General features: G+C 48.6%; 5 protein-coding genes across 5 annotated transcripts; 2 read left to right on the plus strand and 3 right to left on the minus strand.

The window, feature by feature from the left end:
- Nucleotides 1-468: 468 nt before the first annotated feature.
- On the minus strand, nucleotides 469-1,565 carry DEU56DRAFT_700319 (uncharacterized protein; the record flags this gene model as incomplete). The annotated part of the gene is made up of 3 exons (XM_041347302.1): nucleotides 469-723; nucleotides 788-1,415; nucleotides 1,480-1,565. Coding segments are annotated over 3 exons (969 nt in total), but the record flags the coding sequence as incomplete, so codon positions are not given.
- Nucleotides 1,566-2,281: 716 nt separating this feature from the next.
- On the minus strand, nucleotides 2,282-5,556 carry DEU56DRAFT_870077 (uncharacterized protein; the record flags this gene model as incomplete). Its single annotated transcript, XM_041355600.1, has 4 exons — nucleotides 2,282-2,649; nucleotides 2,713-4,573; nucleotides 4,633-4,923; nucleotides 4,978-5,556. 4 exons carry the CDS (start codon nucleotides 5,554-5,556, stop codon nucleotides 2,282-2,284), a joined length of 3,099 nt encoding a protein of 1,032 aa, XP_041211350.1.
- Nucleotides 5,557-5,780: 224 nt separating this feature from the next.
- DEU56DRAFT_753758 (uncharacterized protein) lies at nucleotides 5,781-8,567 on the plus strand (the record flags this gene model as incomplete). The annotated part of the gene is made up of 8 exons (XM_041349738.1): nucleotides 5,781-6,104; nucleotides 6,177-7,181; nucleotides 7,229-7,679; nucleotides 7,733-7,770; nucleotides 7,829-8,005; nucleotides 8,052-8,195; nucleotides 8,258-8,439; nucleotides 8,495-8,567. The coding sequence occupies 8 exons, from the start codon at nucleotides 5,781-5,783 to the stop codon at nucleotides 8,565-8,567; spliced, it is 2,394 nt and encodes a 797-aa protein (XP_041211351.1).
- Nucleotides 8,568-10,323: 1,756 nt separating this feature from the next.
- DEU56DRAFT_787230 (uncharacterized protein) lies at nucleotides 10,324-13,366 on the minus strand. Its single transcript, XM_041352403.1, has 9 exons — nucleotides 12,953-13,366; nucleotides 12,616-12,894; nucleotides 12,520-12,561; nucleotides 12,239-12,470; nucleotides 11,547-12,189; nucleotides 11,417-11,496; nucleotides 10,797-11,351; nucleotides 10,630-10,738; nucleotides 10,324-10,579 (listed from the first exon to the last, which is right to left on the minus strand). The coding sequence occupies exons 1-9, from the start codon at nucleotides 13,320-13,322 to the stop codon at nucleotides 10,448-10,450; spliced, it is 2,442 nt and encodes an 813-aa protein (XP_041211352.1). The 5' UTR covers nucleotides 13,323-13,366; the 3' UTR covers nucleotides 10,324-10,447.
- Nucleotides 13,367-14,377: 1,011 nt separating this feature from the next.
- DEU56DRAFT_899720 (uncharacterized protein) lies at nucleotides 14,378-15,796 on the plus strand. The gene is made up of 3 exons (XM_041356491.1): nucleotides 14,378-14,595; nucleotides 14,645-15,094; nucleotides 15,145-15,796. The coding sequence occupies exons 1-3, from the start codon at nucleotides 14,506-14,508 to the stop codon at nucleotides 15,439-15,441; spliced, it is 837 nt and encodes a 278-aa protein (XP_041211353.1). The 5' UTR covers nucleotides 14,378-14,505; the 3' UTR covers nucleotides 15,442-15,796.
- The last annotated feature ends 461 nt before the right edge of the window (nucleotides 15,797-16,257 follow it).

Genomic DNA, 16,257 nt, shown 5'->3' on the forward strand with positions numbered 1-16,257 from the left:
CAAATTCAAAGACTCGGAGTGCTGGTGCGATAGACTCGGAACAAGCGAAGATTTGAAGTACTACCGATTGTAAATCGTCAGTGTTAAGAGGAAGTTGAGTCGAACAACGGACACTTACCATTGACGATCAGCACGGCAAGAGCCCACTACTGACGACCCTTCCCCTTCCCCTTCCCCTTGCCACTCCCACTCCCACTCCCACTCCCATTCACCTGCGCCTTTGCCTCCTTCTGCTGTTTTCCCCCTAGTAGACCCTTCACCTTCCGGCTGAACCTTCAACTTCTTTGCTGAGCGCTCAGGCTGCACGTCGAGCAATAACCCAGTAGATGAAGAGGCCGGCGTCGTGGCGGACAAGGGGCGAGTTGTGGGATCAGATGAGGAAGAAGTTGTCGTAATGGTCGAAGGATCGGTTGGTCCGGTACTGGTAGGCTCGGAGCTTGTGGGTTGTTGAACGACAACGTGCATTGTCTTGCGTTTGTCGTATTTGTGGTGGCGCCAGTCCAAGTAGCGGCAATATGCTGTAAGGTTGATCGCGGAGGAGATAGAGTTGAGGGCTGCCCCCCAAACGGGCTCGAATACGGGATGGGAATCACGCGCACTCTGAACTGCACTCTCCTCAAGACCCATACCCTCCATCAATGATACAATGTAATCCTTCAAGCTATCTGCGGCGTTATCCAACATGCGTTCAACATCACCCATCTGCAACACGGGGTAAAGGGTCTGTGGGGGGCGAGTTGAGGCCAAAAATTAGTAGATACTAATAAGGTGAACACATAGTACGTACCCCCTCTGCGAAGGTAGAAGCATCCTTGTTGTTGAAATCAAAGTGACCGTCCGTGCCACGTTTGTATATGCTATAGTGGACCTCGCTGATATCAATCCAGGTGTGAGACTTGATCTCCACCGGTCCAAACCTCAAGCTCTTCTTGATGCGGGATGGGATGAAGTCTTCGTAATCTAACGCGGGAGCTGAGCGAAGTTGTTGAATAGTGGTATCCCCTTCGTTCGGTTGTTGCCATTTAATTCGCTCTTTGAAGGATATGATGAAAGCGTAATCAATGTCTTGATGGGCGTCGCATGTGTTGCTTAGCTTCCGCACCATGCAGTTGGTATCTGAGGAAAGCCCGCATTCTCCAACCCATTTGGACACCGGCTTCGCTACCACCATCTCATCTGACTCTATATCCTCCGGGGGTTGTGCTGTGACGGTAAGGTGTAGATCTGGTATATTCGTCGAATCCTTGTTTTGGATGCGGTGATTGAGGTGTACAGTGGTGTCGATCAGGAGCTTGTCGTAAGGGATGGCTTCCGTGAACTTGTTCACGGCCTTCGCAAGGTGCGCAGCTGGTTGTTCATGGACGGGAAGGGGGGGCATGATGTATATATCTTGAGTATCCGCGAAGTAGACGAATCTGTAGTAAGAAATAAGACGTGGTCAGTGTACGCGTACGACTCAGCTACTACTCTAGTGTTTACTTTGCTCTGACTTCAAAATCTCGCTCTTCCGACGTAAATGCTACCACCACCGCGTACTCTGCAGGCGTGATATCGGCGATGACCTCAGATAACGGTAAATATGAATCTACGATACTTAACGTGTAGATCGGCCTACAATTGTATGAGGTTGAGGATGTTGGAGTGCTTCAAGGACAATGGCGCAATGGTCTTCAAGTTTGTGTTGATGAATGGTCAGGAAGAAGATTTGAATGTGTAGTAAGCGATCTGAGAAATACTAACCTAAGCTTAAAGAATCGGGATTATCCAAGTCTGTAAATTGAACCCCGAGTGTTGTCTTTATTGCTGTCTTGAGGTCTTCAAGGATTTGCTTGTCTTGAAGTTCTGTTTCCGTTGGAACATGATTATACAAGGAACAGGAGATTTTCTCGAGTTGTACACATTGAGGAGGGAGGATCAAATTCATTGAGGGTGATCTTGAGAGCCAAGATTTTGAACTCTGTGAGAGCTTAGAATAAAGAGCTGGAAGAGCCATGCCAGTGAGATTGCTGGTGACAGGCATTGAGAGAGGTAGTATGATGCTGACAACCAGTGGGGGTTGGCCTGTCAATCATCTCCATTGATGACTGGAGTTTATTAGTCAGCTGAGAGCCACGTGTCGTAAGGTAGCGCTATACAGCGCTACACAGCAGGTCCTCGTACAGTCTAGGATTGTGCAGTGTCTTACAGTGACGCATAGTATCATACATCGAGCGCAGAGTGCTTCAATAATTAATATCAACTATCATCTTCATACCATTGAATCATAATGCAAAAGACTACACTAGTTTGAGATAGCATAGTAGAAGTCTTTGTTGATGTACTTATTTAGGAAGAATGTCTGAGCAAAGTGAGCACTATTTTGTGCTGTTAAACGAGAATCAGCAACACGACCAAAGCGGGGGATAATTTGAGCAAAAGAACGAAGTTGATCTAGTGGGAGGATATCACCGAAGGGAGTCCCTGCTGATCGCATTGCACGTTTTAAAACATGCATCTGTGTTGTGCATTCCAGCAAGCTTCCATGACGCTGAGGCATAACATCTAGGCGCTGAACATAAGTAAGAAAACGCGTGGCCCAAGGGGCACTACCAGGTTTTCCTCGTGGAGGAAGCGGTTGCATGATAAGGTGCACCTCAACAACATCATGGCCTGCAAGTTGCTCGGATGTCAAACTCGGACACAAGTATACAAATGGACATCTGAGAAACATACCTTTAAGCCCACTAGTAGGCCATTGTTCACGTCCGGTGTCATCAACAGTGAAAATAGCAGCGTCATAACGCCCATACTTCCAAGTTGCGCTCGGAGGATGCGCGTTGACTGTGAGAGCAGGAGGAGTGATTGATGGGCTGTGGTACGATGCCTGCTGCACGCGTACTTTAAACCAGACCATAAGGTCATTAAAAGGAAGAGGTGCATCAGGCAATGCTCGGCGTTGTCCCCTCAGCGAGTGGACGTTCTGAGCCATGCCCTCTCGTTGAATATAGTCAGCGAGTGCTCCCCGCAAGTCAGGTAGAGAGAATTTTTCAGCGACGACATCGACTGGTATGCGTCGTATCGAAGGATCGAAATTCAGGTGGATTGCTGCTGCACCGACCACGAATGTGCGGAGAGGTCTGGCTACTTCAATATCTGAAGAGAGTTGCTCTGCCTTCTTGAAGAAATCGGTCACTACACGCTTCGGCCCCCAGAGATCATCCAAACCTGTCTGCAAGTTTGATTTGTCGGCGTGTGGATCTTCGTCGTGCGACTCGTCATGATGTTCCGAACTGGCGTCCGTCATTCGAGAAGTAGAAGCTTGTGACTGTGATTGTGAACGAGCGATTATTGATGTTGCAATCTGGAAGTTTCGACATTTCTCTCGGCGATCAAGAAACCGGCATATTTGAGCATCATAGTTGATGTTGTTGGAGGAATCTGCGGGATCCTTGATTAGGGTGATGTGAGCGTGCTCTGTGGTGTCAGCAGACCACTGCAAGAGAGAGCCGACTTGACGTATGCTGGGCTCGACACTCTGCATCAACTCCAATTTGGGTATATGCCAGTTGTCGAGGACCTGTTTGCTCTTTGCACCTCGACGTGCACCGCAAGCAATGATTTCTTGCTTGTGTTCGTGAAATTCCTCGAGGGCACCGAGAATCTTTTGACAATGCGCTTCGTCGATCGTTGTCGCTTGCGATATGTAGCGAAAGTCCATCAGCGCACGAACAGCTATCACAACACTACGGGGGGCTGCGTCGGCAATGAGAGCAACAATATAGCGTTGCATATCACGTTGGGCTCTTCCAGTGACTTGTTTAAGCTTGGAAATGCCATCCTTGAAGTGTCGGAACGTCGTGAGTGGTTGCGAAACGGAGAAGCGAAAGTCTAGTTCCTGTTCGCCAACAGCTGCAAGACACCACTTAACATCGTGATCATAGAACTCACGGTGCCAGTGATGCAGGGGTTCGGGAGTGAAAAATACATGCGGATCCGCAAGTGACCAATCACGCCAGAATGGCTGGGCTACGCCACTCAGGCGGAATGGAGCGCATGCATTAAAGTAACCTTCGACGTCGAGGGGGTCACAACTAATGCTCGAAAGCTGGTCGAGAGTCATTTTAGCTGTTCGAGGGGAGTGCTGGAAGGCGTCTCCGAAGTTTTCATACATAGCCATAGTGATCGGTGAGGTCTTTCCTCGGACACATGCGAGCATGCATGCCTCGGGTGTATCGACAATGTACGAAGCTAAGGGAGTGAAACAGTATCTGAGGTTCCCAAGTGGGTCCGACATCATCCGGCCGATGCGTGCAGCTTGCTTGAGCGGCTCTAGCACGATATCTAGACACTGGTGGACTAAGCGGGCTTCAAGAACACTCTGCATCCGTTTCACTGGATGCAGAAATTCAGCAATTGGAAGCAGCGCTGTTAGGAGGAAAGCATGTGAGGATGCCTTGTTTCGAGTTGCCATCTTGATATTGGCAAGGCTGATCAGGAGCGGGTGAGCGACACGTCCACCAGTCATGTTGGTGATGTTGGTCTTATCAGAGGACAGTATGATGCCTAACAATGTCGCACCATCTGGAAGTTGTGACTACGATGAGATGTGAGAGTTAGCAAGTTGGAGACCATTGATAGTCAGGTATGTATTACCTGCATCGACCATGCTGCGTCACCTGTCAGCCATTCATTGTAAATTCGTGATGTGCGTTCCACTGTGTGATATACACGTTGCGGCGTGACATCTATTTCTTTAGCAAACAACGGGTGGCTAAAAAGCGATTCGATACAATCCAATGGATCGCGCCAGTACAAATATAGCGGCTGTTTTGTTGGGTGAGTGGTTGAGACTATGCGGTACTGCCACTTCGGAACAGGAGGTAGCAGCTCAGCACGACCACGCAACTCCTTGGCTGTACAAAAGGAGAGAGACAATGCTTTAATCTGCGAAGAAATCAGCACTTGTGACGGTAACATGCCAGCTGACTCAAGCCGTACTAATTCGAGCTCCAGGAACTCATCTATGGCGGCCATACTTAATGACGAGCACAGGAGAAAGCTGCCGAGCTCCCAGTCCTGACGGGACGCGAATGGATAGTAAAGGTTGTCCTTGCGATATGCTGAATAGGGATCCATATTAAACCTGTCCCAAAAGGTCTGGCCGCGCCGATACACTTTCGCAGCGTTCCTGAAGCGCTCGACGTAAGGCTTCTCCGAAGCTTGGCTGCCCAAAGGCTCTTCAACCGACCCTGGCAGGTCACTCTCCAAGCCCACCACGCCTCCCTCGTCACCGTAGAAATAGCCCGAGTCATTCAAATCCTGAACATGCACCATTTCCTCACTATCAACTTGAACTTGAAAAGGGTTTGGTGTTCTGGAATGACGAGGGTTGGATGACGACTCAGATGGGCCGAGAGTTGCGTGCTGGTCCGCGAACTGTGAGTCTTGCAAGATTTGCGCTGCATCCTCAAGCTGATCAACCCATCGTAGACAGGATGTAAGGGGCTGGCTCAGGTGTCGTGAAACAGCCCAAGTGCTCTGAAACTCTTTCAAACAGTTAGGGCAATTAGTTGTCATTGAGATTGAGCAGGGAGTCGGGACGGAGGTACTAGTGCTGGACTTTGCTACTGTAGTACTAGTACGTAACTCGTGAACGTGTCGGTACGATTCGGATTCGGTAGTACTACCACTTAGTAATTAAGCACCATGCTGGTACCTACCCATGGATGCTGTAACTATTATTTAACCTGATTTTGAAGGTTCATCTTCTCCATCACTCGCCTACTAGTCGTGTGCTTACCATGGGCCGACAGAGGGGGCAACAAGTCGGAGTCCCGTCGCTTCAAGTCGTTGAATCAGACATCGACAATGAACCAGTGACGTCGGTCCAACCTCCCCGTCGTCGTTCCAACCGACCTGGTGCTGGTGCTGGAGGAAGGAATTCTCAGCTAGAGAAGATAGGAAATGCTCTTCAGACTCCGGCCAGAGCACCTGGAAAATCAAAGGTTCAGAACGTCGTTGTCCCGTTTGATGAACCTGAAAATGCGATGGCTCCGGTGGCAAAGAAGAAGAAGGGAGGAAAAGCTCCTCGGCAGCTTGAGACTCGGAGAAACTTAAGTGCAATAGTAAGTACCTGCTTGGTTGATGTTCATTCCTGAAACTGCATCATCACGGCGGTACTAATGTTTGGTATTTAGCAGGAGGCATCCGAGTCAAACCCTAGTGCTGCAGGTCCCACACCTGCTCTACACGTCGCGGATACGGGAAGGTTTGGTTTGCAGGGTCATCCAGTTCCCTCAACATATGTTGGTTCCAAACCACTCCAGTCCCACCAAACAGATCCTCAGCCTGATTTAACGATATCTCCTGCCCGGCCCTATGTCCATGATCATGGTACCTCTCAAGGTGCTTCTCGCAGCGTCTCTCGTGGTATTTCTCGTGGTGCTTCTCGTCGTGGTGCTTCTCGGCGTGGTGCTTCTCGCGGTGCTTCTCGAAGTGTCTCTCACGGCGCCTCTTATGGCGCTCCTTATGACCATCAGGCTGATGAAAGTAGAATTCCAGCTGTCCAGCATCCTGCTGGTGCTCGTATTGTTTCTCGTAGTGTTTCTCATTCTGTCGTCAACCAACGCTCGGGCTCATCTATTCCTATTCTCAACACTGCTGTTCAGCGGGAGCCATCAGCGACCATGACACCCCACCATACCGTTGCTCGCACTCCTCCTGCTTTCGGTTCCTTCGTCAGTCAAAATATGTCCATCGTTGAAACTGAAGAAGGTCATGAAGAGGCGGACATTGAAGAGGATGAAGATGACGTTGAAGAGAATGAAGATGACATTGAGGAGGGCAGAGATTTTGCAGAAGATGATGGCGTTGATAACGAGCTTGAGGGTGGAGATTTTGCGCAAGACGATGATTTGGATGAGATTATGGAGCACGAGGAGGATTTTTACGGGAGTGACACCGTCATGCACCCCCCACATCACGGTGATCAAACCTATCGTGGCAGCACGCAAGCAAGACACCCTACGCAAGCACCTGATCATAGCGTGTGTTCACAGGATGAGGATGAGGATGGCGCGGGAGTGGCTGGCATGGACCGTCATGATCGGAATAACCACACCACTAGCAGGACGGCGCCAAAGCGATCCGGTCTACAGAGTACTAACAAACAAGTTCCGAGTCTTTTGAACGCTCCCGTAGTCGTAAGTACTCACCCATACTATCGCCATGTATTGACACTGTTTTTCAGCCAAATATCGATTATGATATCCTCCAGGCTCACCACACGAAAAATCGTCGACCACGTTCTCCGTCCCCTACGTATTTGAGCAGTGCACGGAACCACCACCCGAAGACCAAGCGTGCTCGCACAAGAAACTCCCAGTCAAGCGATGACCGTGACTCTGACCAGCAGGACAACTTGGAGGATCTCAATGAGGTCGATATCGATAGTGGGAGGCGCCACCGCACCAAGAACGCGAAGGGTGCTGCTACCAATCGTGATGCAACTAATGTTGGGTTCTACCCATCACTCTGGCAAAAACTCCTTGACCGCGCGAAGGCTAATTTCAGGCTCTATATTGCTACTTCAGTCCCATTCCCCGACAAAGAGGAATCCATCGGTGGTACCGGAGTCTGTGGTGAAGTGATCGCGGAAGCGATCGTACAGTGGCAAGAACAGAAACGCAAACTCGAGAAAGGTATTTTCTTTTCTCTAATTACAGTGTTACCGCCCACTGACACACATACAAAGGCTACTACCCTGAGTTCAAAACGGGGATGGCTACCGTGGTGAGTGCTCCGATTTTTACCAAGATATATTTCCATTAACTAAGTCACACGGATCTAGGTCTTTAACGATGCCGCGACATTCCGCAGCAAGATCAAACAGATTGTACTTACTGTCGTTCCGATGGTATATGAACTCGCCCTCGGCATCAACGGGAATACAACTGATAGCGTCAAACTCAAGGCAACCGCTTTGCTGAAGAAAGCAATATATTTGCGTGGCGAGCCTGATTCTGAGGTACGTTGTTCGTCGTCCTTGATATTCGATTCTAAACATCTAGTAGGGTCGTGCATCTAACTTTGCAAACGACGCAGTTCGCATCGTTTGCCATAAGTCATTTTATGACAATGGATCCAAATCGCTAAAGCATTTCGCCGAGTTTCAGAAGACCATCCCGCCCGCAGCGCTCTTCCTCGTTGGGACTATTGTGAGTGCGCCTGTAGTATGCTTAAACTTGAAGTGCATTCACTGATTCTGAGTTTATCCTAGATTCGCAATGTCATCTGCATCTACAGTAAATATGGCCAGGTGAATCGCACCAAGCAGACGCCTATCGAGGATTCGGAGAATGCATACGATCGCATTTCTACGCTGTTCAACCGCACGAACAAAGACGCGTATCACGGGCCGAAACTTCGTCAAATGCTCAAAGCTTGGGCATTGGAAGGCATGTAAGTTTCGGCATGATTTTTCATGGCAGTAGCAGTATATTGACCATCGAGTTAGGAATGTACATGGCGCCGGCCTTGGTGATCACGAAGGTGACGACAGCTCAGAGTGGGATGTTGATCTCGCGTAGTTTTACATACTACTACTTACTAGTCCTATCATTTTATTTTGAATTGAATTATCATTGGCTTCGTATTAATGCGCTGCTAGCATGCAAGAACAAAAACTATACTAGCAGTACTGGTAGTGTAATAAGAGTGCTATGGAACACCATACACCACTGTATGACACTGCATAGCAGGTTTGTGCTATACAGCGTCATACAGCGCTACAGTGTTGTGCAGGATTGTGCAGCGCTGTGCCAGCTGTACCCGACTGCACAGCATGACACATCCGAAGCACACACTACGGCTCGGCTGCACATGGGGGGACCTTCCTGCGAACCCTGAGTCACTGTACGGCAATATGCAGTGCCACATACCCCATTTGGGTTTTGCTGATGTATGTTAATAAATACGCAGATCATCACGCATTTGAAATCGCATTTTAGACTTGTTCTGTACGGTCCTTGCTTATTACACTTTAATTCAACTTTTTTGAACTTCGCACATGAACTTGTTTGCACGCTGGTCCCACTTTCTAATAATTAGAAAAAGCAGCCTTTAAGGTAGTTCCAAATTTTCGTTCGCAAGAAATAAGGGCCATTAAGTGAAATAAGGCGAAATAAGTAATCGGTGAATTTACTGATGTGGTATACAACAGGATTGTTGATCAGAGGTCAGAAGATGTAACCGAAATGAATTTTGGGGTGCCATGATCGATATAACAGACGAACTTGAATGTAAGATGTGAGCAAAGAAAGTCTTGTCATCAAGGGATATGCTAAACTCATATATTATTGCCATGGCGCCGCCCTGTGCACGCACGGCCGTCTCCCGAACCTGCACTGATGATCTTCTTCATGTGGAGGGTCGAGTGACAAGCAATTTGTGAGTTGTGGCCGCGATCGAGCGTTCGTTTCCCTGAACCAGCTCACGTCGTAGGAAATCAGGATACAGTGCACTGTGCTGCGCAGCCACTACACATTCTCACATTTCGCTCAAAAATGACAGTTGTTGATTAGGCTCTTATTGTTTTCATTCTAGAATGTAGAGAGCGGACGGCATCTGTAAACTTTCAAGTTTTAACTGTCCCAACAAACGTTTCAAGTATCAACCCCTGAAATGCGTAGCTGCGGAAGGAGGCTCAATCAGGTGCGTCGCCTACAATCATCTCCCATTTAAAAGGCATGGCACCTCAGCTGCTCTCCTCGGCAGTTTTTCTCTCTCTATATTTCGCAGTCCATCCAGGTGCAAGCAGTGCGTTCGTTCTGCCCTGCCTGGTTGCCTTCCATATACTAATTTTTTTAAATTTGTAGCATTGCGTTTTCGCATATCCAATTCCACCTCCTGACGACTCCACTCACCGACCATCATGCGCTTTGCTGCCCTTTTCGCTCTCGCTGTCGCCGTGTCGACCGTTCCTTGTCTTGCTGCCTCGTATGTCTTTCTCAGACAACCATTGAGTAGACCACTGATTCCATTTTCAGTCCGCATCTAGGAAGCTTCAAACGTGATGCCGTGCCCGGGCAAGAGAATACAGGCGCTTGCGGAAATGATAACCCGACCTGCAACACCCCTCCAAGTTGAAGGATGATCAGGCCACATAAACTATACCAGAAACAGAGTCGTGCTGAAGAATAGGGGCCTTGTGCACTGAGGCTGCTAGCATCATCTATTTGATTAGTTCATCGTACGCAGTGCTTACGATATGTAGCACCCCGTTTGTAGCAGCCAATCAACATAATCTATCGTTCATTGTGATCCCTCTGACACCTTCTCTGGGTTCTGAGCACAGTGGAGCTCCGTTGTAACTGAACAATATCTGTGGCCCGTTCTGTGGCCCGTTCTTCGACGCCACCGCACCAATGATGATCGATCATCAGATTTCAAGGTATCGTGTATCCAGATATCATACAGGCGCAACCTCATTCTGGGCTGCGTGGTTATCATCATACCAATGTGTCCTACCTGTCACACCTCGATAATGGCGCAAGAGTGACACGACATCCGAAGTCACCAAGAAGTTGTTGATGTTGAGAACCTATCAAACGTTCGTTAAAATGCGACATTGTCACATCCATCTGCACGTACGAGAAGCCACGTCCTTAACGCAGCAAGTCCAGCAGCTCGATCAATCATTTGCCAATTGTCGTTGATGAACGTCTTTGTTCCTCTGAAGAAATCTGCGACGAATTTGTTCCTGCCGCCCCATTGACACATGTCAGATCTAGTGGAACTTCGCGTTGAATAGGACGTACCGATTGAGAAATATCCAGCGGAACCAAAGCGCCTGCATGACCTTGTCTTCATCTCTTACGTCGTCTATCTCGAAGATTTCTTCTTCTCTATCGAGGATGACCCATGCGAGGACACCAAACTCATCTAATGGTAGTGTGTTTAGAAGATCGTATAGCCTGGGGCCGCCCACGCGGCATGAATAGATGCCGTCGGACTTGAGGAGGTAAGGATACTGCGCTGCGGGCCCAAGAGGATCAGATTGGGGAGGGGGTGTTGGCTTTCCAGAAGCATGAATGGAGGATGCGCGAGACATCGTGCGAGATGTTACAGAACTACTGCGCGTAGTTGACAATGCCGCTGAACCCACACGAAGTGTCTGGATATGCTGCTGCTTTGGTTTGATGTCAAGTGAATCAGCGTCAGTAAAAGGTTGAGATGACACAGATGTATTTCGTGATGGAGACTGCGTAGTCGCTGGAGTGTATTCGTCATCGTGAATATTCGATGAGAAGTCGGTTATCTCTGTCGAAGCAGTCCTTGTCGAAGGTGTCGTCATCGCACGTGAATGAGGGAATCTGTGAGGTGGCCAAGTCGCTGATGCTCAGGCAGTGGACATCAAATGATGGGAGCAAAACCTTACAATGGAGCACGCACAGGCAATGCAACTGGTAATGCAACATGTCCTGTTAGCGGAAGCCGTATCCATAGGGTATAGTCATCCTGCATCAGTTTGGTCAGCCTCGGATCCTCCGTCGCTGCATACAACCTACCATATCCCACCAGAAACCCACTCCTGAATGGTCCCACTGGAGATGAGCGATGAGCATTTGCTGAACGGGAAATATTCCATGAAGATCGCAAAGTGGACATCTCCAATCTGCCATTGTCGTCCGAGTCTCTTGTTGTTCGAGATATCTATCTTCGGCGGTTTGCGCTATGCAGTTGTATACGACCGTAATGGGTTTGGGAGGTGGAATACTACGAGACGGATCAATTCCAAGGGACTTGCATCGACTGAGAAATCCTTTGCGGAGGTTGCGTAGCATAAAGGGAAGGCGGTGTAATCTTGCGAGCCGGATGGTCGTCAGCGAAATGTTTTCCAAAGCTTGGATAAGGGTATCTGAGGGTATGTCCGCAGGTGTTTCATCCTCTTCTGCGACATCTGATTCGGAGGACGATTCGGTTTGCTTTCTTGCAATGTTGTGAGGGGGAATACCAAGATCCACGTATTCCAGTTCCTCGCTATCTTCGCGCGTAGCCACGGGGGTCGCAGATTCTGGGTCGTCGTCATCAGATCGTTCGCTGCTGTGGGAACTCGCGGGAGTGGCGGAACGTTGTATCTCGGGCCGAGCCTTTGTTGATTTGCGTCCAAATTGAAATTTTCTCGCTGCTTTCACCCGGGCATCGGTCTCTCTACAGAATCAATGTCAGACAGCGTCAATTGTCATTAGTCAAGAATCACCTGACGAGCTTTAAGCCGATATCGACATAGTTCGCACTCCCGCTGCTACGTTCACTCGTGCTGTTAACAAGATGGTCCTGACTGGCATCCCTGTTTGCGCTGGACATGCGAGGCACGCGTGAACCTGTCCTACTACCTACACCCTCAAACTTTCGCGCATATTTTGCAGAATGTGATTCCGTATGCATGTGAAGGCGCATTTGTTGCGATTTAGTGGCACGACGTTGGTCAACTGAGGAGTATTGAGCAGATAACTGCAGATCTGGTTAATATACACTTACGTGAATTATTGGTTGACTGTCTACCACGACCCTTGCGTGGGACTATGTAGTCGGTGTGAGGCGCATGGTTGTTGAGGACGTGCTTATTGTACGTACCATCTGCCGCCGATGTCCCTCCAGCACCAGGTCGGGAAGATCTTTCAGGAAAGAACGAAGCTGATTTGGATGGAAGAGACGCTCTTCTCTCTTGAGCCCCGGATGAATTAAGACTTGGATTGAACCGTCCAGAGTTCTGCACAACCCTAGTACGGGCGACAGGACGCCGCTCCACGGGCAGTGGAAAGTCTTCGATATTGAAAGTAACTCTCTTTGGACCCCTGGCAGAAACATCGGTTTGCTGCAGGGATTCATGACTAGCCACATTTCGAGTAGCATCTGATGAAAGTAATAATGACATTCATTCATTCACCGTTAGCTAGTGTAAGTTACTTACCAGGTCGTGGTTGATTTCTACTGACTGGTCTCTCATTCAACTCTTGTTCTCTAGGACGAGCATCGATCCTTGCGTCAGCGATTGCAGATTTGAAAGCGGGCACTTTTCTGAGACGGTGGTCTGGCCCGGCATTAGCGACAGTTTTTGCCGCAACACTCCTTGGTCTAATTGCAGGATTATCGAGCCTCAGATTAGTTGCAGATCTGAACGTCGCAGGAGTTTTTGCTATGAGATGATTGTCTGGCCTTGTCTCATCGGCGACAGTCTTTATGGCAGTCCTTGGTCTTGTAGCCACATTGTCGAGCCCCGGATCAGTGACTTTCCGAGCACTCTTAACGATGCGAGGTAATTGATCCCTTGGATCTGACATGCCATGAAGATGAATATCGTTCGAGTCAATGGTGTAGTTATCGGTATCATGGCTGTTGCTGTACTTATCATTGTGTGCAAGTGTGACGATGACGGTGGCTTCGATGCACGTGGGTGTGACAATTCGTGTTCACGAAAACTCAGACGGTTTAACTTCAACGCAAACACTGGACTAGTACTCTCTTGGTTGTCTCCTGGCCTAATATTGTTGTGTCTACCAAGTATCAGCCTTGCAGGGTCTGCGAATGCAATATTGTTTTCCCGCCGATCTGGCCGCATGTAGTTCTTGGTCTTAAATGAAACAAAACAGCTCCGCCCCAACCCCACGCTGAGTCTGAGGCTTCAACAATCTGATTGACGCTAATTTGCTGGAGGTTGAACTAAAGGCTATGAACGAAATCCTTTACGATAGTTCAATGAAACTTTGGGGACTCGACCCAATAACAGCGATACTGATACCACATCAAATTCCATGAGAAAAGAGGACGACCACCCACTACGATTGCCCACTTTCCCTGGTCATGAAAGACACAGTTACTGACATTCCCCAAACTGTACTGCCACCGGTTGTTCATGGCGGTGCCATAGCCGGATCGATCACTTGTTATGGGACTGCCCCATACTCCAATCCCCCCTCTCTGACTCTACATACTCCTCTGCCCTCTAGAGCTGAGTGCAACAGTGTGCGCTGTTGATGGTGTCACTTCTGCGACGTAGTGCGCACGACTCAGATCCGTAGTACGGATGATGATGATATCACTCATGTGCCGCAATTGCCGGGATCATCCAGGATCCTAGTCTGCTGGGGTATTCAAAATTTGTCTCCGCGGGTACAGCATCCAGCCGATCATGTATCGAATTGAGTCTACAGTCTATGGGCCGCGGCTTAGAGATTTCAAACTGAGCGGATGTCGATTACCAGATCTGAGACATCCGATGGACATCCGATGTCGTCCATAGGGGTACATTCAATTCATTGCATCGCATTCACTCCATGAGAGTACCGCCGCTGCCGCCATCCGCATAGCATTCCGGCTCTAGGAAGAGCTAGATGATGAAGTTCTCCTCTGTTCATTGGCGTATAAAAGGACTGCAGGTTTTTACAATAATTCCCCATCAACTCACTATCGACTCACTACCAATCCATTACCAACTCATAACCAACCTTTGCCCATCAAATCATCATGTACTCGAAATTCATCAGCATTGCATTCGTCGTCGCTGCCACTTTGGCACCCACGGGCGCAGTCGTCGTTCCTAGAGACAACGATAAGGTATGTCATCGTTTTGCTTGACTTGGATTAAATCTCACGAATATTGCAGCATCAGGCTCGTGATGGCACTCCTGCCATTACTCCAACCGTAACTCCTACTTACACGTCTACGTCGACTTACACGTCGACGCCTTCGTCAACTTACTCGTCCACGCCTACGTCGACTTACACATCTTCGTCGACTTATAAACCCACATCGACTTATACGCCTACATCGACTTATACGCCTTCGTCGACTTATACGCCTTCGTCGACTTATACGCCTTCGTCGACTTATACGCCTTCGTCGACTTATACACCTTCGTCGACCTATACACCTACTTCGACTTATACACCTTCGTCGACTTATACACCCCCTATCACACCTAAGTCCTCTTACACATCAACATACATTACGACTCAGCCGACTGAGTCCGCCAAACCTTACGGACAACCAAATAAGGCGTCTCCCCAATCTGTGTCGTGTAACGCCATCCAGCCTTGGCAGTCCAACCTCGCAGTAAGTAATTGCACCCATCTCAGTTCTTCCCCTCCTCACATCCGATACAGTATAGCGCAGGAGCCCAAGTGATTTTTAACAACCAGTTGTGGACTGCCAAACAATGGAGTTATAACAACAACCCTCAGTCTGCCGCCGGCGAGTGGACTTTGAACGGGGCTTGCAACCCACCGATTAGCAACAAAGTTGATTGCACTGGAATTTCCGCTTGGAACCAGCCTACTGCTTACCCTGGCGGTTCAAAAGTGATTTTCAATGGATCTCTCTGGATTTCTACCCAGTGGACGCAGAGCAACTCGCCTGGTGATGCTTCCGGAACTTGGAAGGATTTGGGCGTTTGCAACTAATTCATAGATTGGACTTTTTGCTTACTTAGATGATTTATTTGAAGGACTTTATGGACATTGATTAACTAGCTTGCTATGGACGTTATTATGGACTTGCCTAGCTCGCTTGTATCTTTCTATCAATCAACGTGTTTGACTCTCTATTTTCGTGACTTCTTATGACTTTTTGCCTCCTTTAAAATCGCTTGATTGACTTCGGAACAAATCTCATCAAGTCTTTTCTACATATCCTTGTTCGTACTTACTAGTTCCTCAGGCGTCGAAATTCATTGTACACTCATTTCTAGCGATTGCATCCAAAATCTTAGCTCACTGTAACTATCTAGTGTAATATAAATCCACAACTGTATACAAGATCTGATGATGATGAGTTCTTGTTTGACTGGGATGGCCGCGTAGACCGCACGTATATTTCCGCTGGCTTGCACAAGCCTAGCGGAAGGTGAGTAGGACTTCTGTTTGACGATGACAAATAGCACATTGTTGTATAAAGACGCGTTAACTGTACGGCTTGCTACTACACCGGCGCGACGAGAACAGTCCTGCCTGAAACAAGATATCAGTGTTGCCGAACCCGGATTGGATGGGTATATCTGTCAACACATAAAAATGTTCTTCAAGCGTGTTGATAAGTTGATGCTCGCGGATATGAGAGCAGACCAGTCGCTACGCCTTGAAAAGTCGAATAAACCGCGGGTGATACGCTACGTACAAGCGCATTATTCACGAGGAAATATCCAACGGTCAGGGTTGCCAGAAAACGCGTGAGCGCAACGAGGAAAGGCAACATCGCTTGGCTGAGAGCAAGCGGGAATC

This window comes from Suillus clintonianus (assembly GCF_016758775.1).
Source record: "Suillus clintonianus strain FC179 chromosome Unknown DEU56scaffold_16, whole genome shotgun sequence".
Lineage (NCBI taxonomy): Eukaryota > Fungi > Basidiomycota > Agaricomycetes > Boletales > Suillaceae > Suillus > Suillus clintonianus.

Coding starts and splice junctions, on each gene's coding strand:
- DEU56DRAFT_787230 (XM_041352403.1), bottom strand. CDS start 13,322: ATGTCAGATCCAAGGGATCAATTACCTCGCATCGTTAAGAGTGCTCGG. Junction 12,562..12,615: donor AGGGACATCGGCGGCAGATG/GTACGTACAATA, acceptor CCGACTACATAG/TCCCACGCAAGGGTCGTGGT. Junction 11,352..11,416: donor TTGCCTGTGCGTGCTCCATT/GTAAGGTTTTGC, acceptor GCCACCTCACAG/ATTCCCTCATTCACGTGCGA.
- DEU56DRAFT_899720 (XM_041356491.1), top strand. CDS start 14,506: ATGTACTCGAAATTCATCAGCATTGCATTCGTCGTCGCTGCCACTTTG. Junction 14,596..14,644: donor TTCCTAGAGACAACGATAAG/GTATGTCATCGT, acceptor CGAATATTGCAG/CATCAGGCTCGTGATGGCAC. Junction 15,095..15,144: donor CTTGGCAGTCCAACCTCGCA/GTAAGTAATTGC, acceptor CATCCGATACAG/TATAGCGCAGGAGCCCAAGT.